Genomic DNA, 27,045 nt, shown 5'->3' on the forward strand with positions numbered 1-27,045 from the left:
AAGTAGATTTGATTGGAGACTTAGTTTCTGACGAAGTATATAACATTATTTCCCGTATACCTGATTTATGCTTTCTTATTTCTAAAGTAAAAGCTCTGAAGTTACGTGCTATTTCATCCGTATTTTTAAAATTGTCTTTTAAACGCATTTTTTTTTAGTTCTTCAATCAAACTGGTTTTTTTTTTATGAGTGTGCAAATGTGGAGTATATTTTAATGAATGTCAGGTTACCTGACATGCATATAGTAAGCTATGCATTGGATGGTACATGCACTTCTTAGTACGACAGTTTCAACCTACGTGTGTAAATCCGGAAATCTGTCAAGAGTGTTTGGTTCGCCTCTTACTATGTGAACGTATTTGACCTTTTTTTTTATTTTTGCTTTTCATTGTTTGTGTTAAATGTTTACCTATCGAACCTGATGGAGGTTATTTTAGAAATATGTGGTGTGAACAAGGAATTCGTTTCATGCACTTTCCCCCGACGATTTTCAACCTATAACCTTGAACTTTCTAGAATGTTAGTACATACATTCAAATATGCATCCTATGTTGTGTATACATCATATTTACATTGTTTTTATGTCTGTCAACACGAAGTCAGTATAAAAAAGAAGATTCGGTATGATAACCAATGAGACAACTCTTCACAAGAGACATGTTGTGAGTAGCATTTTCGATATATAGTGGGTTCCCGTTATATGCAATCAACTCCTCCTCCAGGTTAGTTCCAAATTTCTAGAATATTCGTCTATAGGCGTTAAAGATGTACACATTTGAAAAAAAGGCAGGTTTTGAAAATTTAACGTGACGTTTGATTCTATGTATCTTTACATTTTGACTATAAGACTGTTTGAGATTTATATTATAAGATTTTCTTATTTGTACGAACTCAAAATCAAGCTTTATCATGGTAAATGTCGGTCGGCTTGAGCGACGGCCAATAAATGAGGAAACATGTTTTGTGTTATTTATATAAAAAACAACTCGATGGTGTGGCTTGCTTGTCAAATGAGACAACTCTCTACAAGAGACCAAATGACATAGAAAGTAACAACTATTAGTCGCCGCACGACCTTCAACAATGAAACAAAACAATATTTTATAATAGTCTATTTGTCAATTATCGATTTGTTTCTATTAATCCATTTTTAACACAAATTGTTTCCCTTTACTAAATAACAATTGTTTCTTAACCACACAAAACTAGCCGCTGTCCATTCATGACAAGTTGTAAGTGATTTTTAAGCGTTTTAACAATTTAGAATAGAATAAATAATAACTGATATCCAAAATTTTATCTCAACAAATTTACAGATTAAAATGTACTTTGTGGCCGGGAGTAGTCTCATTTACACTCATACCACATCTTCGTATTTCTATTAACAGTTATGAATAACTTGCACGTATTACGAGCAGAAAATGTGCTTTTCTGCTTGCTCTTTTTATCAATGAAAATTCATATCTCTTCTAAAGGGAGGGGGGGTGGGGGGCTAGGTAATCTCTGTCCTGCCTTTTTATTTTTCACTCTGTTCGGTCCTGCCTTTTTATTTTTCATTCTGTTCGGTCCTGCCTTTTTATTTTTCACTCTGTTCGGTCCTGCCTTTTTATTTTTCACTCTGATCGGTCCTGCCTTTTTTTTTTAGTTTATCCTGACTTTTTTTTACCTAAATTGTCGTCCTGACTTTTTTTTTGCAAGTGTCTCATCCTGCCTTTTTTTTACACAAAACTCTTGTCCTGCCTATTTTTTTTCAAATTTCATCCTAGCCCCCCCCCCCCCCCTAAAAATCAAATGGTAGCTCCCTTACAGAATTGGCAAACAAACTATTCCTCCAGAACATTTTAACCCAGAGTCTCCGATCATATAGAATTAAACACTATTCCTCCAGAACATTTTAACCCAGAGCATCGGATCATATAGAATTGAACACTATTCCTCCAGAACGTTTTAACCCAGAGCCTCCGATCATATAGAATTGAACACTATTCCTCCAGAACATTTTAAACCAGAGCCTCCGATCATATAGAATTGAACACTATATCATGAAAATATCGATACATTGAAGATTGGTACACTTAAATACATCATACTGTATGTCTACTTGTGTACGCATATGGAAGTTTTGGCAATTTTTCCATATTGTTCAGAGCTGACATATGCATGTTAACGGAAAAATATCGAACAATTAACTCCTTTAAAAGATTACAAATCTGAACCAGAAAATGCCTAGTTAGAATACAAGTCAAAGGAGATACGGACAGGACATCATCGGACAGAAACTCATCGAAAAACATTACTAAGTTGTGAAACTTTTGTCGGCTCCATTTGTCATTTTGAGGTTTAATGTTTTAACTCCCTCAGGCAAAGTTTGCTTAGATGGATTGGTCATATTACAATGTACCCTACAACTGTTTTGGTTCTTTTATATCATTGGCTTTCAAACATTTTTCTTTGAGCGTTCTTGGTGAAGGTAAATCCAGATAAGGGAGCTACCATTTGATTTTTATGGGGGGAGGGGGGGCTAGGATGAAATTGAAAAAAAATAGGCAGGACAGGAGTTCTGAGTAAAAAAAAAAGGCAGGATGAGACACTTTGCAAAAAAAAGGCAGGATGACAATTTATGAAAAAAAGTCAGGACAAACTAATAAAAAAAAAGGCAGGACCGAATAGAGTGAAAATTAAATAGGCAGGACAGAGATTACAACCAAAAAAAAAAAAAAAATGCAGGACAAAATTTTTCATCCTAGCCCCCCCCCCCATAAAAATCAAATGGTAGCTCCCTATTAAGGGCTTCAGACGCATGCAATTTATAACGTATTGTTTTTCATTTTTTGAACATGAAAAAAGAAATTGGATTTAACTATACAAAAAAATCCGAAAATGTTTACATATCGTCAAGAATAAAAAGGTGCTTCTTACATGTATAGATATATGAGTATTTGAGATTTCCAGAAACTGAAAAGGGAATTCGAAACAAATTCAATTAACAAGAAAACCACGTCAGAGGGTCGCCATATTGTGCAATCAACGTTTTTATTATAGCAAAGTCTTTAAACTTTCTACAAGGTGGAAATCAATTTTGCAATAAATTCGTCTTGCTTTTTCGACCTTTAGCTAATTACAATCTTTGTAAAACAATGCATGCTTTATTTTATTCAGACACTAATATGACCTATAATTGCTAATTTCCATGTCGTTTGGTCTCCTGTGTAGATTTGTCTAATTGGAAATCAAATCACATCTTCTTATTAATTTCACGAGAGGTCAATACAAACAAATTATACAAAATAGACAGCAAAGGTTATCGTATAATAACACGTGATTTTCATGACAAAGAAATATACAATTTATTGATTACTTGTTTTAAGGAGAAGAAATATCATAAGAAAATGTAAGTACTTATATGTATGTATATATGCGGAAATATCTTAAAACACATGATAAAGTTTTCTTTGAAAAGTACATGCTTTCGCCGACTGTGTAATAATTCGAAAATACACCAATCAATTTCTGTCTTGAAGGATAATTTGGCTGCTGTCTTTTTCCTCCGTTCAGCTCTGGCATTCGGTATTTCTAGAAAAGAGATCGAGAAAGGATAAGGTAAGCATTGCGATAGGATCGTGAAAGATCTGAAAACGGACCGTGAGTGTAATTTCATACATTTCAATTCCAACATTTGTGAAAATTTTCGTTTCATTATTAAAAGACGGGGAAATTCAGAAAAAAAAAGAAAAGAAATATGTCTGTCATTTGGATCTACTTCCTTCAAAATACTCTGCATTAAGAAAAAAAACAGTACTATTTTTTCTTATGCAAAAGCTCACATTTACCACAAATTGGATAAAGATAATGACTTAAAAGATGGCGTAATAAACATATTAAGTATTTTCGTTCCAGTCCTTCAAAAGATAGAATTTTCTTCAAAATTGGAACTTGTCCTTTTAAACTATTTAAAACTATATTTTTATCTAAAATTTTACATTGGGCATCAATATGAAGTTTCATATTATACCTTAACATATATTGCTGTTAAAATGAAGATCAAATTGATATTTTGCTAATTTCTAAATAGGATTAATTAAGGTTTTTACCACATTTCCCCCTAATTTTCATATGCCAAAACATTTTACTCCCCAGATTCAATCATTTTCCTTTCAAATTTTAGCTCAAAATATATTTGCCAGTAGTTTGCAGGTACATTTGATTTTTTTAAAAATCTAAATGAAACAGGAACCTAGTAAAGGTGTTTCGTTGGCCGAAAATCAATGCTTTAGGTAGAAAAATAGTTAAGAGAGGAAATGAGTGTCTTTGCAACTAAGGTATACAGCCACATACATATTTTAAATTATGTTTTAGTTAAACAATTGTAAGCCATCCAAATGACGACTTAGATCCTTTTTGAATTTATTAATTTATGGATATGGATTATAAACCGAATATTGCTAATAGCAAAAAAATATTGATCCCAACGTTAGATATGTTAATAATGTAAAAGAAATAGACAGGAAACACGAAAAATAAATAAATAGAAAAGTATTTATTGAAATGTTTTGATCTGCTGACTGTGACAGGACCTAGGCTAGCTACCTATTGGTTTTTTTTTAAATTTTTATATGAAATCGACTCCTCTGAGTTGAACAAAAAGTAACCCTAAAACTGCCCAAATATGGTAGTCACATGACCTCCATTGCTGTAATAACAAATGGGGTCAAAACGGGGTAAGCTTCAAGTTGTATTTAATATGCAAGCAACACTCTCAATTGGACGTTAATCAGAAATTAATAAATCCATTAAGGAAATCAGAAGGTTACTAAGACGGTATTCAATGTTAAAAACCGAACAAAAAAGACAGACGACATTATTCCCAAAACACAGACAACGCCATATCTTATCTCCAAAGCAAGGACAACATCGTCCCCAAAAACAAAGACAACGTAATTCCCCATAACAAGGACAACATTGTCCCCAAAACACAGACAACGTTATCCCTAAACACAGACAAAATCCTCCCCAAAAACACAGACATATTCCACAAAAGACACATTTAATAAACATTCGAAGAGGGATTTCTTTTAAAAATTAAAACAACTACTTTCTATTTGATTGAGAAGTTTTGTTCATAACATCTACACACAAGTACATGTAAATGTTTGTTTCTGAAACGCGCTTTTTTTTGTCAGTCAAAAGCTTATCCCGTTTTGACCCCATTTGTTATTACAGCAAATGGACGATATGTGACTACCATATTTGGGCAGTTTATTTTGGTTTGTTTTGTTCAACCAAGACGAGTCAATTTCCCTTAAAAGGTCATATCAAATGGAATAAAATATGGCTGTACATTTTAAAAGACAACTGCGTATATACCTTTTAGAAGTTCTAACATAAAAAAAATATATTTTGATTAAATGGCGTACTGAATTGTTATACGAAGCTTTCCCGACCTCGTCAAATGTTGCGGCTACTTTTATCAACTTGGGAGTCAAACATTCTTTCTTCACTCGTGAGAATATACGTAGTAATCTGTTTATGTTCCACGCATCTTCTTCTTGCCCATTTGTTTTCGCACGCTTTTTTCCAACTTATTTCTTTTCTTTTTAATAATGTGTCACTCTCTAAGTAGTCAGTGTATCGACATTGACTATGATTTTTTTACTTACTTTTTAGCGCATTTTTAGATGATACAGTTGTAAAATATTTGCAAACCATATTTAAACGGGAAAAATCATGGTTCTTATTTTTTATTCTCGTGTTTATTAGCTAACCAGTCTTGAAAGGTCAAGTGAGATTTTCTCATCACTTGGCGTCCGTCGTCCGTCGTCGTTAACTTTTACAAAAATCTTCTCTGTAACTACTGTGCCAATTTTAACCAAACTTGACCACAATCAACCTTAGGGTATCTAGTTTAAAAAATGTATCCGGTGACCAGGCTAACCAACCAAGATAGCCGCCATGGCTAAAAATAAAACAGGGGTAAAATGTAGATTTTGGCTTATATCTCTGAAACCAAAGCATTTAGAGCAAATCTGACATGGGAGTTTATCAGGTCAAAATCTATCTGCCCTGAATTTTTTGGGTAAATGGGATAACCCGTTATTGGGTTGCTGCCCCTGAATTGGTAATTTTAAGAAAATTTTGCAGCTTTTGGTTATCATAATGAATATTAGTATAGATGGAGATAACTGTAAACAGCAATAATGTACAGCAAACAAAATAAGACTTACAAATAAGTCAACATGACCAAATTTAAAAAAATCATTTTCCACTGTCACTTCTTGGCAAAGTTCATTACAGATAGAGACAATTGTAAGCAGCAAGAATGTTCAGTAAAGTAAGATCAACAAACACATCACCGACACCAAAACACAATTTGTGTCATAAATCCATGTGTCCTTTGTTTAATATTCACATAGACCAAGGTGAGCGACACAGGCTCTTTGGAGCCTCTAGTTTTATTTAATTTTTACCTTTTGAAACTATAGTCACAATTGATATCAACCGACTTACTGACCTAAGCTGGTAACTTGTCAAGTACTTATTTTTAACTCGTTGACCATACTTAATGAATTATATCAATACATGCAAATTGAACTCGAACAAAATACGTTAAGTTTTTTTTTGTTTTTTTTGATTGGATGTTGGATGTTGGATTTGTCCTGATTGATATTTTAGTCTTAGATACATGATGTTTTAATAGTGTTATTGGTCTTCAAATAGTTCAAGAAACCGCGGGTACTATTCTCAGACATGCACCTAGTGACTGTTTTGTTGTAAGAATGTAAAAGTACCCTGCCACGTCCGATCTGTGCTTTTGTTACTGCTTTGTATCGATCTAACGAGTTTAGCACTTTTCAAAAGATTTTTTTTATAGTTTGTTAATAGTTCATATGTTGTATTAATTTTACTAAACTCGATTATAAAGATTTAAACTAAGAAATTAAAAATAAATGTATGTTGCTAAACTTTTTATACTTACTAAAGTAAATATACAAAATATCAATCAAATTTATCATTTTTTCTGAAATGTTTGGCATGTATTTTGTGGTTAAATTATTATGTTATATATCACAATTTTGTGTATATAATTTACATTTATTTCATTCAGAATGAAGGTTGGCCATTGATTTAAATTTTAAAATGCAATCCTTTAGTAGCAATAATCAAAACTTTTAATCCTTCTTCCGGTCCAAAGTTTTCGGAAACTTTAAATCGAAACTTGTTAATGTGCCAAATCTGTTTATTAACCAATCAGAGTCGACGCCAGGATAAAAATATAGGGGTGTGCAAAGGTTCGAATTTTTTGGTTTTAAATTCAAGCAAAAAAAGAGAGTTTTTTTTGTACGATTAAAAAGCCGCACATCCTGTACGCGCCCCTATGGACGCCACTCATATAGTTGGTTTTGGTACAAAAAGGTGAAATTAGAAGTAAAGTTGTAAAGTTGTAAATCCAAAAAAAAAAAAAATCGTTTCTGAAAAAAAACCAGAGACTGTAAGCGAATTGTTTAATCATCATATTAAATGTAATTCTTGTAAAGACAATCGTTTTGACATTTTAGAGTAATTCCGTTTAAAATTAAAATTAAAAGTCATTTACATATTACTGATGTCAATTTACTATCCTTTACAAACAATTCATGAAATATAGGTCAACATTTAAAACACAACGATATTTGCTAAACATCATCTGCCTTCATGCATAGCATAAAAGTAACATTGAAATCTATAAAATATAAATTTTAGCGGGAAATTCCGTGAATTGTTCATTTTCACAATTGATTCTCTAATAAATTAGACAGTTATTGCACGCACACTAAGAGACAGGTTAGCAGCACACTACTGTAATTTTACAAATTTGGATAATGTACTTATAAGCTTTCCTAAGCTAGCACGAATGGAATTGAAAGTTGACATCATTTGATTCATAGAGTTACTAAATCTTGCCATAATTCCTATTTTTTGTTGTTGTGTATAACTTGGTTGTTGTTCTTGGTTCTGCGGTTGTTGTGATTGTGGCTGTTGTTTAGATTGTGGTTGTTGTTTAGATTGTGGTTGTTGTTGTCTTTGATTTGGTTGCTGATTACCGTTCTGCATCTGCATTTGGTATTGTCTATGCATTTGTTGTTGCATTTGTTGGTGACGCATTGCATTTTGTTGGAATTGTTGATCATGTGGTCCATGTCCATGGCCGCCATTTGGTACTTGACCTGGTGCTGATATGGCTGCTCCACTTTCATGACCCTGTTTCATTTTTTGCCAAGCAGCATTCATTTTTGTAGGCACTTTGGTAGTGATAGGATGTTCTGGGGCTTCATATTCCACAGCAGGTGCTTTCGTTGTCGGTTTCTGTCTTGGCTGTTGGCCACCTGAAGCTCCAGGCTGTGGTGATCCCATACCTCCCATCATTCCGTTACCCATCATACCCGGATACATTGGGTAATTACCTGCCATCATACCCTGTCCTCCCATCATCCCTCCACCACCGCCCATCATTCCAGTACCGTGACCCATCATACCTTGACCTCCCATTCCGTGTCCTCCCATCATTGCGCCACCTCCACCCATCATACTTTGCGGTATCGGTGGTGGTTGTGTATTGAATCCACCACCCATAGCAGCGGCGAATTCTGGGGGAACTGGACCGAAACCTTGTCCTCCGAAACCCATTCCGCCTCCTCCTCCCATTCCACCCGCTTGTGGATTCCACGTGCCTCCTGTCCCACCTTCAGCTGCACCAGCACCTCCTGCTCCACCTCCACCATTCCACATTCCTCCCATCTGCTGACATAAACATGTCGGTAACAACAAACTTGCTAATGTAAGCGCTAACATTCTGTTCCTAGTTGGTGAAAATGAAATATTTAATTAGATTAAAACTCTGTCACTATATGAAAAGATACAGTAAAATTTCATAACCCATCAAATAAAAATATAAAAATAGTTTGAAAACGTTTAGGGATTTCAACAAAATATGTGTAAATGTGGTCGATCTGATTAAAAATTACAAAAAATGAAGCATCGGTAGTCTAAGTATTTTATATACAGTGACCACGAAAGTTGTGAGTTAGATCAATTGTCGTTGGTCCTCTCCGAGTAATATGGCTTCCCCCATAAATAAAAACACGGCCGCCATGGTATGAACAAGTCTTTTTTAGAGGACTGAAACTTGCGTTAAGTAGGCTCGCGATACGATTATAATATGTTTGAAAAACAACTGACATCTGTAAGGCTACCCATCTGGATTCACCACACCTCGATAGTATGTTTTTAAATGAATAATTATTTACTATATTAAGAGGTAAATGTGGAATATACTGAAATAAGACAGCAATCCAACAAAAATAATTAACAGACATCCAAACTTGTATAATTCTATAAAGATTATCATATTTTAACATAATCCAAAGGCATTTACTATTTGTCAATTTTATCCATAATGCATGTTGGGCCATAACCAACATATAAGGACATAAAACGCCTTTCAAATCACCATGATTTTGTAACGTCTACATGTATATACATGTATGCTGATATCTTATACAATGTTGAAAATTTGTATAATTTGTTAAATTGAATTCAAGTTTTTACCTACCTTGTTTGTTTGTAATGGCGGCAGTCCCTAGTTTGTCCAAGTCATATCCCAGTGATTAATAACGTTCCCCGTCACGATACTCTACGAGACTAATTGAAAGGCCATCACACTGACACATAAGAACAGCAACAGAATACCAAATTACTTCTGTGTAAAAACAAGCGTCATATTGAGGTATTTGGCTTCGGATAATTAATTTTCTGGTAATAATAGAATAGTTATACTACGATGTGTAAAATCTTAAATATACCTTTTAATGTACTTCATTTGAATACTAATTAAAAAATACTTAAAAAGACATTATTTTAAAAAAGTACATATGATTTAGCTATATTAGGATTTGGAATAACCTGTCAGATATATATTTTCCCCTTTTGTGCTGATGCATCATGGGAATTCATTGGCGGAACCAAGGAGTAGGCTACGGGGATTGGAACCCCTTTTTTGACAATCAATGCATTTGAATATGAACATATAGTTGGAACCCTCCTTTATCATGGGTTTGGTCCCCTTTTAAAAATGGCAAGATCCTTTCCTGGAATCTGGTATATTTAAGAAAATAATTCATGGAAGCCATACTAGATTTGTTAGCGAGGGATAAAATTAACGAATATCACGGCCCAGGCCATGTGTAAATTTACAACAAATCTATGGCTTCCATGAATTATTTCGATTCTAATAGGACAAATAAGTTCATTCAAATACTGAAGCGAGGGTGGGTATGCCGTGTGTGTAGCTGTTCTTTTTTCTCCTTGTTAGATATAGCTCAAATATTCTCATAAATCTTTAGCTTGCATTGATTATTTCGTTTATAACCGCTAGAAAAAATATTTTTAATTATCGAACCCAATATTTCCGATTTTTAATTTACATGTTTTCTCGTAAACTACCGTCAAATCCAAAATTGACATTTAGTAACGAAGGAGCTGCCATGTTGACTCGCTGAAATCAAATGGGAAAACAAAACAAAACCTACCTCATAATTCAATTTTAAAACAATATTATACGAAATTCGATGGGTACAAAAAAGTTTATATTTTTGTGACATTGACTAAATATTGTTTTTATACTGCAACTTAAATTAGTATATTTACAGCTTTTAAATGGTAACATAAATATCAAGCTTATTTTCATCCCTTAATGAACCCCTGATTGTGGAGAAAGTGTTCCATGATGAAATTGACATTGCACAAAATATAGCTGTGTTACTATATTTAGGAAATAAACAAAACTAGTGGCAATATATTCATTCTTTTTATTATGCATCCGAATAAGAATAAAAGTTCTTTTGTCTTTTGTTTTATTACAATTTCTAATACAATAAAATTGGCAAAGCGTTTGCAAACATGTGGATTTACGTGGGAGGTATATCGTAACATCCATTATAATATCTCTCAGTCTGCGTTAAGTATAGATAATATATCGAGATTTTTTCACACAGTCATACAAAGCGAATGAAGCACGTCATATTAGAATTGCTATTTCTTTTTGTCATCTTACTGAAAAATATTCATAATAAATGTATAAAAGAAGTTTAATATAATTTTGATATCTCGTGCAGCTAATAATTAATCATGTTTTAATTAAAACAAGTGCCGTTTGTTTATGAAAATTTCCTAAATTACAACAATGAACAATGACCACACATTCAACTTTCATGATTATTGTTAAATAAGTGTTTTTAAACATAAATACATTTAAAAGTATATTGCAAAAATAAAAAAAAATTTGAGCCTTTAATTGATATTTCAATAGTTGCATGTTCAACCTTTGTTAAAGTTGTTATTTCGTTGTTTCAATACAACACCTTTTAAACTAGATGTGCCATTAAACACTGTGGTGCTACATGTATCATCAAATAGCTAATATATCGTAACAACTGTCTTATCTCAGTCCCATGACAAATACATGTATGTTGTTGACTCTGCAAACAAAGCCCCAAAATCATTTTTTGGTTGAATGAATAACATTGTGTGAGGTATTTGATAAGGGAAATTAACAATATAATGATATAACTTGTGTTGCGTTATTTTCAACAGGAAAAATAGGTGTCCTCTGAATAATTTTTCATCAGGTATATATATATGTATCTTTTTTTGTATGTATTCTTCACCTCCAATATAGGAGAACCCACATATAACATGTATTACGATTCATACTGATATTTGATTCTTGATTTTTATTCCCAGAGGTGAAGTTATATGCACAGTATGTCTGCATGGCAAACAGTAGCTGGTTATAAATCTGCAAACAAAAAATCTACATCTAAACCTGGGAATTCATTGCTTACAGCAAAAGTGGATAAGGATAAACCACCTAAAAAACGCACCCATTCAGACGTATCAAGTGACTCAAATAATAGTGCAGACTTATCTAGTATAAAGAACTTTCAAAAAGATATCGATGACATTAAATCAAAACTTGAAGTTGTGACAAAGAGAGAAGAATTTGACAGAGTAACAAAGGATCTTGTAAAAGCTAGTGATCTTGAGCAAGTAGTTACTGTAATTGTTAAAAATCTGATGAACGAATTTGAAATAACATTGCAACACAAGATTGATGAAAAAGCTGAAGAAGTTAAACATGAAATGCAACAGCAATTGGATGTTTTAGTTCTAGAAAACGAAGATTTAAAGAAACAGATGTCAGCTTTACAGTATCCAAATTCAACAATAAGAAGAGACCTTAATAGAACAAGTCGACTTTCAAAACAAGCTGATATAAGCAGCAATTATAACGAGCAGTATTCAAGAAAAAATAACATTAAAATACTTAATTTTCCAAGAAAGGAACAGCAAGATCTAAGAAAGGACTTCATGGAATTTGTCAAAAATGAACTAAATGTTCAATTAGAAGAAAGAGACGTGGTTGCAATCCACCGAATACCGTCTCAAAAGGCTGGGCCCTATCCAGTTATTGTTAAACTATTCAACAGTGATGTTAAACGTAAGATTATGAGATGTAGAAAAGAATTGACTAGTAAGATTAAGTTTGTGGATAACGTTACTCAAAGAAATATGGGTTTAATTAAGAGACTTAGAGAAACAGAAGAATTTGAATCTGTATGGTATTATAATTGTGGAATTTATGGTAGAACGTTTTCAGGACTTCAACTTAAATTTGGACTATATGACGACATTCACTACAGGCTACAACAAGGAAAATAGATGTTACTGGAATAGACCTCACGGACATCTTGAGAATTCAACTTCGCTGCTGATAATTGACTTATTTCCCCTTCTTTGTATTAACAAAATGAAAGTTATCTCCCTTATGATCATAGTTTTCCTACATTTTAAAATGTCGAGCATTACGCACATATACATATCTTGAATTTTGTAAAATTGGTATATTTTTATTTTCTTTTAATACTATTTTTGTATGTATCATCTAGATACCTATAATGTTTGCTATGAAATGAATGTGTTAAAAGTATTGGATATCATTGTTGATTCCTAGCTGAAGCATATCAGTGTTTGTATCTTGAGAATTTGAATACAGCTTCATCTGGATGACAGTTTGAGCAATTGTTATGTATTTATTATTGTGTGTCATGCGAATGTATGAGGATTGGTTAAAATATGTTAACTTTGTCAGGGTCTGGGAGATGTATCATTGGGAGATTTATTTTCAATTTCGAAATGATAACCTATATTGTCTACAAGACACTGATTTCACAGTAGATCTAGAAAATATTATAAAGACATTAAAGTTATAAAAAAATCAAAATGAGTTTAACTCAAGTTCAAATATTTTACATTTTCTAATAACTTGTATCATATGAACTTGCTATTTTAATGATTATACTGTTGCAAATGATATATGTTGGATTGAAATAAAAATAAAAACATAAAAACAAGCCTCTTTTTTTGAAAATCTATATTAACTTTTATATGACTAACCTACTGGTTGAAAGAACAAGTCCGATATAAAAGTAAGGATATATGGTATTATTGCCAATGAGACAACTATCCATCAAAGTTATAATAAAGTGGATATGAGCAATTATTTATAAAGACAACCGTGCAAGCTTCAACAATGAGAAAACCCTATACAATATAGTCGTCTATAAAATACCCCTACATGTACATGAGAAATATGCCAAAATTCAATTGAGAAAACAAACGGTCTAATTTATAACAAAACAATTTACAAACCAGGTGCTCCGCAGGGCGCAGCTTTAAACGACCGCAGAAGTTGAATCCTGAACAGTTGGAGAAAGTATGGACACAACATTCAAGCTTGATACAGCTCTTAATTTGGATTGTGATTAAATAGTTGAAACAACATAGGTTTCTGACACAGAATGAATGTGGTCTAAGAAAGTAAACTTAAAAACTTTTAAATTGGACATTTACCTATATGTTTAATGGTCCAATATCTAAAAGCCAAATACATGGTTAGATTCAGCATATCAAAGAACCCCAAGGATTCAATTTTTGAAAAATTCTAATAAAGTTCAATTTTGAAACCTTTAGACCTCAAGTTATGCTGACCAACATGATAACTTGGCCCAAATATCAAAAATCTAAATACATATGGTTAGATTCAGCATATCAAAGAACCCCATACATGTATATTCAATTTTTGTCTAAATTAAACAAAGTTTATTTTTTTACCTCGATTTGGACTAGATTGAAAACTGCACTCAAAATCAAAAATTTAAGTAAATGTTAAGATTCAGCATATCACAGAACCCCAAGAATTCAGTTTTTGTTAAAATCAAACTATATTTAATTTTGGTACCTTTGGACCTTAATGTAGACCAATTTGAAAACGGGACCAAATATCAAGATTCTAAATACACGGTTAGATTGGGCATATCAAGGAACCCCAATATTTCAATGTTTGATGAAATCAAACAAAGTTTAATTTTGGACCCTTTTGGCCCCTAATTCCTAAACTGTTGGGACCAAAACTCCCAAAATCAATCACAACCTTCCTTTTGGGGTCATAAACCTTGTGTTAAAATTCCATAGATTTTATTAACTTTTACTAAAGTTATTGTGCGAAAACCAAGAAAAATGCTTATTTGGGCCCTTTTAGGGCCCCCTAATTCCTACACTATTGGGACCACAACCCCCAAAATCAATCCCAACTTTAGTGGTATTGAACCTTCTGTTAAAATTTTTTAGAGATCCATTCACTAAAACTAAAGTTATTGTCTGGAAACTAAATGCGTCTTCGGACGACGACGACGCAGACGACGACAACATCATATCATTATATGACGCAATTTTTTTTTGCGGTCGTATAAAAACATATATGACATGAACCAATGATAACCACTAAACTACAGGCTCCTGACTTGGGACACGCATATAATGATTTGGGCGGAGTAAACATATTGTTATATAATAAGGGAAGGTACTACGAAGTAAAATAGATGTTCCGGACCATATTCATAATTGGACCGTACGCATATGGTCATGATCATATGGATTTTGCTTTGACACGCGAATAACAATAACAATAACAATACTCTTGTGAAGTTTTACGATGATCAGAAAAAAAACCGATTGAAAGAAATGGAAGTCCGATCTTTTGCACACAAAATGAAACGTTGGACATTACGTTTTTGCGTAAAAATGGCATAATGAAGTGTTATAATTCTTGATATTTTATATTTCGGTTCTTTTTTTCTTTATTTTCAAGTCTAATGTAAATCACTAAATATTTAAGGAACTGACCAGTCTATGTATTTGTTTTCATGCTAATCTATAGCAAAATGGAATTCGTACCAACATCGTGCGCAACGTCTATACATTTTATTTTAGGATCTCTTAATTAATGACACATTGAAGGGTTATGCCTTAACGCAATTAATGTTCAACGTTTATCATCCTTATAACCCGGAAAATGCGCGTATGGTCCGGAACATATATAGTGTTTCAAGAATGGACGAATCATACTTAAAAAAAACTTGTCTTATTCAACGAAGAGACAAAAGTCCGAACCAAGAGCAGAAAACAGTAAGGCCACAAATAGGTCTTCGACGTAGAAAATCCTAAACTTGGAGGAGTGCTTAATATATATCCGTCATAACATTTCCTGGCTTCTGTGAAGGGAATGTTTTTTGCCGCTTAAAGATGTTGATTTGTAGGTGGTAAACATCTTTATTTTTATATTCCATATAATTCAGCTTATTACTGTTTGTCGATAGTTTAAAGTTTCAATCAATTGTAAACAGCGACGAAGGTCCAGCTCGGTATTGGTTTTGTTTTTTGTAAAGAATTGTTCGTTAAATATTGTACGTAATTTGTGTTTGTTTGTAACTTCTTGTTCCACAAAATATATTAAAGGAGTTCGTTCGATAAGGCCCTAATATGGCCCTCTTTTTACCTTAAATTTTAGATTAGGATTTATTGACCAATATCACAATGAATCATGGCCCTAAGACCTTACCGAACTAACTCCTTTACACAAATCGCAACTTATGCTTGCAAACTTTTCGTATTCTGATGGCGCATAAAAAACATAATAAAGTGAGAAAAAAAATCATTGCATTTTATAACAATATTCAAAGTTCCATAACTGGAGTTTAATTTTATAGCTCTAGAAAATCTTTTCTCTTACACACTGTTTTGATATTTTAACTCGGAGTAAATATACAATGTTATTTTAAAAATAAGCTTTAATACAAAGTTTCAATATTTTGTAGTGAATGCACACAATGCATAGAAATGATTAATTAGTGGTTACTTTGCTGATATCAAGAATCCACTTAGATTATTTCGATCAACAATCACGGTGGGTATGGTTGTCCTGCGAGAGAACGTACTGTGCTGGTGCTTTGGTCCTGACGGGTGCTGGTGATCAATGAAAAAATGTAAACAAAGACGAAAATAATGATTTTTGACGTTTTCACTCATAAAAAATGGAAGAAAACGGTTGAGATTTTTCAATTTTGTTTCTTATGGGTTCATATGTAAACCATTAAAAAGTTGACCCTCTAAACTTTTTCAGTAAGCGTAACACAGAAATGCTAATTTTCAGAAAATCTCGAACTGAAAAAATAAAACAAAAATGCTCATAGAGTCCGCTTTCTATACCGCAATCCACGCGACAAAACTGTTTTGTGAAAAAACATTGCAATTTATTAACATTTAGCATTTTCTCAATTTATTCATGTCCTGATACTGTGCTGGTGGGTTCTGTCATTGTGCTGGTGGGTCCTGATACGGTGCTGGTGATTTTGGATAAGAAGTTGGTCATATTTGAAACAAATGTTACAAAATCAATAAAATTGGGCAGATAATTGTTGTCAATAGGATCTATGACTCCTATTTTAGCTCTTGTGCATCCATTTGGCTGTTTAATATGTGTTTTGAAATGATCGTAACTTGTATTAAATAATTACATAAAAGGGCAATATCTTTCGTTCAATATCAGATAACAATATATAGTATCTAAAATAAGAATAGTTTTATTAAGATATTTTAAATGCCCCTTACATTGATGCTTCAACAATGATCAAAGCCAATGCCGCATAGACATGTTTGTTAGCGCTCCGCATACCCCTCCCCACTTCCACCCAACCAACCCTCCTCATCTCCTCCTTCATTGTTACAGTGGTGTACCAACACAACAATTTATTACATAAAATAATAACACAAAGACACACATTATTGAATAACGAATGCTTGCAGGTACTGAAAGCTAGTTCAAAGCCGCATTTTCAACTAATAGATAAACCATGTTCTCATATACAAAAATCCCAATCGTGTAGATTAAAAAAGTCTCAAAACTTAAGTTCACATTTTAATGTTTGATGAAGCAGAACTTTAAAAGTGTGCAGTGAATCTTGTTCTCACAACAGTTATTGTCATAATTATGTTTACATAAGACTCATAAAGGAATTAAGAAGGTACCAAGCAATATTTTACAGTTCAATTTAATGATCATGAATGGAAGGAAATGGTACGTAAGTTTACATAGGACAAAAAGAAATTGATATTATTTTTTGGCGAAAGACTTAAACGCTTCCTTGCATTATATAGTACAGCTCTTCTATAAAAGCATGCACAAAAAACTTTGATTGATTTGCTTGCTATGTTTGCTTGGATGTTTTCAAACAATAGGTAGGCGGAGTTTCAATACATACTGGGATTTGATTGGACAAATACAAACTGACAGGAATTGAAGTTAATGTTTATTTTCCAAATAAATTGTAGTATATAGTAAACAGACTACTTACCTGTCGTTTACAAACATCCAAACAATCATAGCAAGCAATTTAATCAATGGTTTGCTTTGCATATATTTATAGAAGAGCTGTAAATTCTAAAAAAAAAAGAAATTTTGTTGTCGTAGATGGTTAAATCCTCATCAAAATCACAATATCTTTGTTGGAACGAATAAAGGTTTTAAATCAAATTTTCGTGGACTTTTTAGCTTCCACCCTGACGAGACATGTTAGCTGTTCGTATGCTGTTGCACCTGACGCACGGAAACTTTCACATTTCCATCTTCTTTTCTGAAATATTTTACCCAGCTCATACTTGACAGGACTGTTATCCTAGTAAAAGGTGTAACCAATGAATTGAACACAAGTTAAAAATTCCATAATACTATATAATTCATTTTATGTGTCAATTTGTTCGAAAAAAGTCGAAAAGAAGAGAGTTTTTTTAATACCATGATTATCTGCCGCTTTCTAGATCTATGCTTAGCATTTATTTCAGATGACATGGACTCCTCACCCTGGTGACCCTGCTGCCTTTCATAACTTTATCCGTATACATATATTAATAGATAAACAAAAGGCTGCAACTGGTATTTGATTCGTTGTAACGAGAATATTTGTGGTGAATGGAAACTGTGAGGGTCAAAATCTTAAATTGCTTATAAATGTTGCTGGACCCAGTTTCGTTATCTGATCTGAATTTTCTGAAATGTGCAAGGTGATAGACATTTTGATTTTTTTTACTCGGTAAGTTTTGCCCTAATTGCTTGAATATTTGCAATATTAAAGCCGATTTCAATGAGTGTGTAGACAAAGGGAATATCTTTGGTTATCTTGCTTGCTGAACAGAAAAGTCGTTGTTAGGTTATGTAAACTACCCTACTTTAAGAGTAGACTAGTCCGACAAATGACGCATCTTTCTGTCTGTAGGACCAAGCTAATTCGAAAGGAGGGTATAGACCTTACCTAACAATGACTTCACGGTTTAGCTAACAAGCAAGCTAACCAAAGATATAACATTTGCCTACATACTCAATGGAATCGGCTGTAACTAAAAACTCGAATACATTTTAACAGACAGTGGTCTGGTTTGTTGATGAATATTGTTTTTCCTAGATTCACTGTTGAAAAAATTATTTGGTAACATTTGGTCATTGTAATACGGACGCCAAGACAATAAATGAACCTCACACGATCCCTCGACACAGTTGAGCTTATATATGATCTTATAGCGATTCGGGTTGAAAATCAGTTGAAATTAAGCCAGTTATTTGTGTGTGTAGATTTGTATTGTTTTAAACTGTAATGACTTTTTAAAGTTAAATCTAGGTGTTTGATCTAAGAATTTCTTTTTTAAACTTATTTAGTACTTGTTTTATACTCAATTGGTAGTATGAAGTTACGAGATATTTTAATTTTTGAAATTGAAGGCACAATTAACAAAGCAAACGTTAGTTTCAAATACTTTTAAATAGATTTTTAAGGATAATGTACCCTTGTGTTGATCCCATGCTAAACATAACAAAAATTTCTGTACAAATGTCTGTGAATTTTCTACAAAAATAGTGATTTTATTTTCACCAAATTCTCTTTTTCTACTAATTACAATAATGAACTATAAATAATAATGCTTTGCAAGAAGTTTCCCCTTGATACATGTATATGTACAAAATTATATCTCTATTATCCCTTGATACATGTATATGTACAAAATTATATCTCTATTATTCATTGTCTGTGCTGTTTTGATACTATTGCAGTTTGCACATTTTCGTAATTGACAGGCCACAGGAGGGGGTGATAAACCATACACGAAAATATAAAATATTGATCTAAGTACTTAATTTGCATCTCTGAACCCCCACCCCGGCTTGTTTTTTAGGAGGGTGTCTAAAAATGGTCGATTACAGACAGCCAAGTACGCATTTTACTTTCCAGGCGTGATTACGTTGATTGTTAAAGTCCTGAAAACGGATAGATAGAAACAAAAATGTTTGATTTATCTGGCTTTAGATTCAGTTTTTTTTAAATATAAATTAAGTCTACATTTTAATATAATAATACTAAGAATTCACAATATAAAAAAAATGCAGAAAAAAAATGGAGATGTGAAATATCGTAATAAGCAGTCATTACTACAGAGATGGTGAGTTTGACACACAAAACTTAAAAGCTTAGTGATATTACCAATATTAAAATAAAAATGTATTTTAGTTTGGTAGTTTTTCCATTTACTCATTTTCAATCATAATTAAGGCACATTTGATTTTTTATTCATAAAATATTTAAATATAGAAAAGTAGGACACATTGTTCACTTCCTCCCCTGTAATTCTTTATCAAAAATATTTATTTATTTTGGAATTTTGAAATGAAAAAGCTAAGAAATCTTAGTTTTGTTAATGTTCTCTAGGTTATCTCGTCTTCATTCTCTGACATATTCTCTGACATATTCTAGTCTGCCCTTTCATAAAATAGTGATTTTTTTTAGTGTTCTATCGAACTTTCGAAAAAAAATACCTGATAACCGTTCAGACAAAAAAAATATGTTGAAAAAATCTTACAGATACAGCAAGTGATTCTTAATAGCTGTAAGATACATTTTTCTTTTAAAATACAACTTTTAAATCTTACGGGAAACTATTCCAAGCTTAACACTTTCACTGTAACATCGCTCTAACTTATCCCCCATCCCCCCAAAAAAAAAACCAAACAAACAAACCCGCAATACTATTGTCATTCTTATAGTCAGCACTCAATTTTTCACAAACAAATGTGTTTGAGGCTGCTAAAGACATATGATTCAAACGCTCAGAAAGTCCTTTCTTCTATATTTTTGCTCTCCATTTTTATACAAAACCTTTTACATTTTTATTTTATGGGTTATTGTTGAAGGTCGTACAATGACGTATGGTTGTTAACACATACTTTCTTTGGTTTCTTATGGAAATTTGTCCATTGACAACAAACATACAACATCATCTACTTTATATAAGTATTGTATAAATTACAACGTATTTTGGCGATCTTGCAAAGTGATCGTAATCCCGAAAATCGTAAACATATTTTCTTATCTTAAAAGGGGGCAAGAAGGGTTCCATTAACAGGCCAATAAATAAAATCACAGTTAATTATAAAAAGAATAAAAAATAGGTTTTTTTTTCTCTCATAATAACAGTAAACAGATTCATAACAATGTCAATTTCAAGAAAGCAGACAACAGTTAATTACTAGTAGTCAATAACAGTACAGCATCAATGATCTTGACTGAATATTTGCCACTTTTAACTAAAATATAAAGGCACAGAACCAGGACATAGGAGCACAGAACCAGGACCGTTTTTCTTATCACCAGCACATCGTCAGGACAATTCCGTTTAACGAACTTGCACGACTTTTGCAATTTTATATTGTTGTAATATACTTTGCATGGTACTTATGACGCATCAGAGAAAAATTAAGCAACAAAACAGTCGTTTTATTGCCGTTCTGATACAATGTAAACAAACCCACCAGCACAGAATCAGGACCCACCAGCACCCGTCAGGACCAAATCACCAGCACAGTACGTTCTCTCGCAGGACAACCATACCCACCGTGACAATACCACAAAAAAACCCGGAAAATCCAATTAACTGTTTTATCGGCTTTTACTGTATTAACAATTCAAATATATCGAAAACCTTAACACAACCCTAACGAAACATCACTTGATATAGTTTAACCACGTTGGTCTTGTATTTATGAAGGACATAATTTTATTCGTATACGATGGATTGTCCTAGACCACAAAAAGATGAGCATTGTCGTGGTATAAAATTCATGTTCAATGTCAAAATATAAGTTAACAGTATCGACAGGATGTACGAGTTATCAAAACTGAAAATAAAAACATATAATAATAAGCTCCGTGATGAAGGCAGTACCTTCAAGTTGACCTATTTATGGTTTAATTTTATAAATTGTGACTTGGATGGAGAGTTGTCTCATTTTCACTCATACTACATCTTCCTATATCTATATAATATATACATGTATCTAGTTATGTTTTAAATTTTCAAAAAGCAAATCAATATTAGTACCTACTAATGTTATTTAGACAGATGCTTATTTAATTTTTGTTATTGTTCAATCATTTTGTTGGCTTTTCGGTTTCTAGGGGACTTTCGGAAATCAACACTTATGCAGCTGTCCTTGAATATAAAATTATGAAGGTGTGGTATGACTGACAATGAGACAAGGTGTGGTATGACTGACAATGAGACAAGGTGTGGTATGACTGACAATGAGACAAGGTGTGGTATGACTGACAATGAGACAATGAGACAAGGTGTGGTATGACTGACAATGAGACAATGAGACAAGGTGTGGTATGACTGACAATGAGACAAGGTGTGGTATGACTGACAATGAGACAAGGTGTGGTATGACTGACAATGATACAAGGTGTGGTATGACTGACAAGGTCACAACTCTTCACAAGACACCAAATGACATATTAACTTTGAACTAAAGTCCACCCAACGGCTTTCAATAATGAGTAAAACCCATACCGCATAGTAAGTTATGATAGGCCCTGAAATGACAAATGTAAAACTGTTGAAACAAGAAAACTAACGGCTTGATGTATGTACAAAAACTGAACGAACAAAAAATTGATATACAGCAACAAACGACATTTACTGTCAGAAATACAGGGTCCTGAACATACTGAATGGTAAGGAATATGGCAGTTGTTGTCCATTCGTTTGGTGTGTTTTATCTTTTGATTTTGCCATTTGATTAGGGATTTTCCGTTTCGAATTTTACTCGGAGTTGGGTATTTTTGGGATTTTACTTTTCCCTAACCTAGAACAGTGGTGTAACAGAACAATTATATATGAACATACTATAATCAGTTACAAAGGGATTAACTCTACATATCGATTCGTCAGATCGATACAGGCACAAAACATGTAACCATTAAAACTTATTGGTTTTCCTGTTTGAATTACTTTATACTAGTCATTTGGAAAGGGGTGGGGCTTTTATAGTTTGCTGTTCGGTGGGAACCAATGCTCCGTGTTGAAGGCCGACTATAATTGTTAACTTTTTTACACATTGTGACTTGGATGGAGAGACGTCTCATACCACATCTTATTTCTAAAAACTTGATCTGTGTTTTGTTGTAATAAGCCTTGTGTGTATGTTTCAATCATTTCGTTGAGACAAACTTAGTTAAAGAACGAAAACTATTTTTTTGTAATTTTTCCATTTATAAAGGGGCATAACTCTAGAACGGTTAGATCGACGCTACAAAAAATTCAAACTTGATCTGTTTTGTTTGTTTGTGGTAATAAGCATTGTGTATAAGTGTCATAACATATGGTTGAGTCAAAATTTCATTTTGTGAGTAACAGAACAAAAACTAAATTTTGCAATTCCGCTATGGCGGGGGCATAAAAAAAAAATACATCTAAGCAGGAATCAAATGTTCAGTTCGTTTTTTTTATGTATATACATCAATTCTGTACAAGTGTACACCGCATTACATACGACCGAGACTTAGTATACTGTTTATGATGCTGCTGTATGAAATAACTCTACAGCCACTGATATTAGAGATTTAAAATCAACAGCTTAAGTTGTTTGAGATTGATTTTTATAATATTTGATACGATATCTTAATTGTTTACTTTTGTTCTGCTGTTCATGTGTCTATTGACTGTCATCTTGTAAATTAACGTTGTTGGTTAGTTTAAATATAAAAAAGAAGATGTGATAAGATTGCCAATGAGACAACTGTCCACAAGAGACCAACATGACACAGACATTTACAACTATAGGTCACCGTATGGCCTTCAACAATGAGTAAAGCTTAAAGTTTATTTGTAAGCTTCTTTCTGTAATTTGCCCGAGATTATAAGGGCAGAAGTTGAGGCTTAAAACAAGTATATCCTCTCTCCATATTCATGTGTCTAACCCAAAGTCAGAAACCTTGCAATTCGACCAAGGCCTTTGATAGAAGCCAAAAAGTTGGACGACGTTTTTTCTTCTACAAATGTTTGATTTATAATTTCGAAACTTGACATCGCAAAAAAAAAAAAAATGATACAACAACAAAATAGTTTTATTATTGTCATGAAGTGCCGTAACATATAAATTTTTGTCTTAAAAAATGCAAGATCAGAATCTATAACAATGATTAATACAAAATACTAGTATATAAAAGTAATTTCATCTTCGACGCAACACGTTTTTTCGACAACCTGTTTAGTATATACATTGAGTATCTTAGACTTTCTAATACAATCGCCAATGACCCTGTACTTGAATAAGATTCAAACTGTGTACTTGTATACGAATCATTCGGTGTACATACTTGTATACGAATCATTCTGTCAACTTATAGCTCATATTGTCCGTCTTCACGCGATCATTAGCAGACCAAGGTGTCTGTCCAAGGTATAAATTTGAATATGTATTGGACTATTTTGTCTCGGAGATATTTGCAGTCCGTTGTTTAAAGAAAACTTTAACTTCTAGAGCAACATACAGAACACACGCTACAGACAATAACGTCATAACGATAATAAGCTTTGTCTTTACACATAACACAGTACTGATAGCAAAATACACAGTAAAACTGGTCGCCTTCCAGAAGTGGTAGTTGGCAAATGCTGGCTCTGTATTCTCTGGGTACAGATATCCAATCAGTGCTAGAGAATATAACAAATACAACTATTATTATAGGCTTATTTGAAAAAAACCTTGACTGGTTAGACAAGTTAAGTATGTCAAGCTTGCTTTCTAGTATTGCTTTTTCATTTTCTATTACCAGTATTTTGCGTTACATGTAAGTAATTTGTATGCATTGATTTTTATGAAACGTTATATTTTTTACGAGATTGCTGTGAATTTCTGACGACCTGGCATGAGGACCTACGGCCTTGTCTGGGAACTGATTAGAACAGTTTGAGATTGTATGTATGTGCCGTTCCTATGTCCAGAACCTGTATCTGTGGTTTTCGTGTGTTTTGTTTTTCGTTCATTATTTGTGACATAAATTAGTCCATTAGCTTTTTCATCAAAAGGTTTTACATTTGTCATTTTGGGGCCTTTTATATCCGACTTTGCGGTGCGTGCTTTTTTTCATTGTTGAAGGTTGCACGGTGACCTATAGTTGTTAATTTCTGTGTCATTTGTGAATAGTTTTCTCATTGGTAATCATGCCATATCTTCTTTTATTTTATATTGAGTCAGAAAGCGATTTACAGTAAGAATAACAACTCACCATTAGATTGCGTCTGCCATATTCCTTCGGCGACACCCCATATAACTACCATTATAAACAAATAAGGCAAGTCACTTCTTCCTTGTGGATAAAAGACAAACATGGCAACAAATATGGACATTTGTATAATTATGGCTACTGCAAACAAAACCTGTCTCCCCGTGTATTTAGCTAGCCGTGACGTCACCAATGCTGACACAGTTGTTGAACCTCCATACGCCGCCATGATAAAGCCAACCATTTTGATTCCAATTGGACAGCTAACGTAAGACTAAAAGTATAAGAATCAAAGCGTGTGTAGGCACTGAAGGGTAAAGATTGCTCTTATTTATCAGTGGGAAGTAAAATCAAACATTGCATTGTATACAGCATTGGTTGTTCAATGAAATTAATTCAACTAGAATTCTGGACAAAGGAAGATAACTCTAATTTTCAAAGATGACTTTAACAATGGCATCATTGATATTTATTAGAACAGATACTATATTCTGGCACCTTGCAAAAGCTATGTAATTTTGAACATTATAACATTATTTTATGACTTGAGTATCTGAGAATATATTACATAAATTACGTATTACAATACCAAGTAATTGTATATCCTATACAGACATGCAACTTCATGGAAATACCATCGAATTAAGTTACAACCTCAGATAAAATCATATCTATGTGGACTACAAACTTTACAACATCAAAAGAGAAGCGAACGAAATTGACTTTAGTTTGAAATATAAATTCTCAACTATAAAATTGAGCACCTGTTACTGTCCTGAAATACATGAAATATTTGCACCTGGACGTTATACAAACATAAATAGTCAATTAACTAATATAAAGTCATGCTTATGCGGTATGGGCTTTGATCATTGTTGAAGGCCGTGCGGTGACCTATAGTTGCTAATGTCTGTGTCATTTTGGTCTCTTGTGGACAGTTGACTCCTTGGCAATCATACCACATCTTCTTTTTTATATCAAGTTAATCATTCTAGTCAATCATACCTTCGTAAAATCTGTCCACAAAACGGCCTGCTCCATCGCCATTATTGATATAAATGGTACCAATAACAACATCTTCATATCACCGAATGTAAAGAAACATGACGTCACTGATTCCTTAATAGAAGAAGACTCTGTCCACTGGCTCTTCGGCAAAGGAGGTAAAAATGTTGCAGTCAAGATGAGTCCAATGACATCAAAGACAAGAAAGACGCCAAGCATAGTGTACACAACATCTGAAGATGGCTGGTTCAACACAGTAGAATTTCCGGATATTGCAGGACAATCATTGACACCGCAGGTCGTAGACGAAGCATTAAAACTATGGCTTGCACTTTTATATAAAACGGCAGACGACACTATATTTCCACTGATTTGTGTTAGTTCATATATTGTAAAGAAGATTCCATTTAGTCTACTGAGCAAAACATGCGCATCTTTACCTATGCGATCTGCAAGAGAATAAGCATTTCTTGTAATATAAATACTTTGCGCTGTCCATAAAGGACCGGACACCAGTCCTAGTAAAATAGACGAAGGAATCAAAGTTCCGAATGTTGGATAAAAGTTGCTTAAAGTGTAGACTATATGTAGTATCCAAGCAATAACAAGTGCCAACTTTCCGCCAATAACCTTTAACACAGTTGGTGCCAATACAGCTGAAATGATAATAAATCCATATAAGCACGACAATGATGTCACTCCTAGCCCTGCTTCCTGATTCAAACTGCTCTGTAAGTTTTGTATCGCTAAGTATGCAGTAAATACAAAGAAAAATGAGGCTGACAGTATGTAAGTATTGCGAATTTCATGACCACTGGTGCTGTCACCCCTTTTGGCGCTAAAACACAAACATATCTCCTCGAGGTTCTCGGTTTCATTCCGTCGTTGTGACATTGTACTAATATTATACATGTAAGATATAGTGACCTATCATTTACCTATTGCATCGTTTAGTGTGGACAATACTAAAATTAGATTTACATAATTATTCAACTAAAAC

The 27,045-nt window shown here is 33.2% G+C and overlaps 3 protein-coding genes across 5 annotated transcripts; 1 reads left to right on the forward strand and 2 right to left on the reverse strand.

Annotated features, from left to right (window-relative positions):
* Window positions 1–566: 566 nt before the first annotated feature.
* On the forward strand, window positions 567–13,414 carry LOC139528071 (uncharacterized protein PF3D7_1120000-like). Of its 3 annotated transcripts, none has more exons than XM_071323880.1 (2): window positions 567–662; window positions 11,776–13,414. In XM_071323880.1, exon 2 carries the CDS (start codon window positions 11,788–11,790, stop codon window positions 12,751–12,753), a length of 966 nt encoding a protein of 321 aa, XP_071179981.1. In that variant the 5' UTR covers window positions 567–662; window positions 11,776–11,787; the 3' UTR covers window positions 12,754–13,414. The 3 variants fall into 3 exon arrangements, with proteins under 3 accessions (XP_071179981.1, XP_071179979.1, XP_071179980.1); XM_071323878.1 differs by lacking the exon at window positions 567–662 and adding an exon at window positions 3,288–3,391 and having other exon boundaries at window positions 11,776–13,413; XM_071323879.1 differs by lacking the exon at window positions 567–662 and adding an exon at window positions 3,485–3,600.
* LOC139528070 (uncharacterized) lies at window positions 7,486–9,744 on the reverse strand. The gene is made up of 2 exons (XM_071323877.1): window positions 9,587–9,744; window positions 7,486–8,833 (listed from the first exon to the last, which is right to left on the reverse strand). Exon 2 carries the CDS (start codon window positions 8,824–8,826, stop codon window positions 7,831–7,833), a length of 996 nt encoding a protein of 331 aa, XP_071179978.1. The 5' UTR covers window positions 8,827–8,833; window positions 9,587–9,744; the 3' UTR covers window positions 7,486–7,830.
* A 10,449-nt stretch (window positions 13,415–23,863) lies between the features above and the next one.
* Window positions 23,864–27,002, reverse strand: LOC139528072 (protein unc-93 homolog A-like). The gene is made up of 3 exons (XM_071323881.1): window positions 26,046–27,002; window positions 25,044–25,314; window positions 23,864–24,468 (listed from the first exon to the last, which is right to left on the reverse strand). Exons 1-3 carry the CDS (start codon window positions 26,955–26,957, stop codon window positions 24,239–24,241), a joined length of 1,413 nt encoding a protein of 470 aa, XP_071179982.1. The 5' UTR covers window positions 26,958–27,002; the 3' UTR covers window positions 23,864–24,238.
* Window positions 27,003–27,045: the final 43 nt, after the last annotated feature.

The sequence above is a fragment of the Mytilus edulis genome, chromosome 6 (genome assembly GCF_963676685.1).
Source record: "Mytilus edulis chromosome 6, xbMytEdul2.2, whole genome shotgun sequence".
NCBI classification, from domain to species: Eukaryota; Metazoa; Mollusca; class Bivalvia; order Mytilida; family Mytilidae; genus Mytilus; species Mytilus edulis.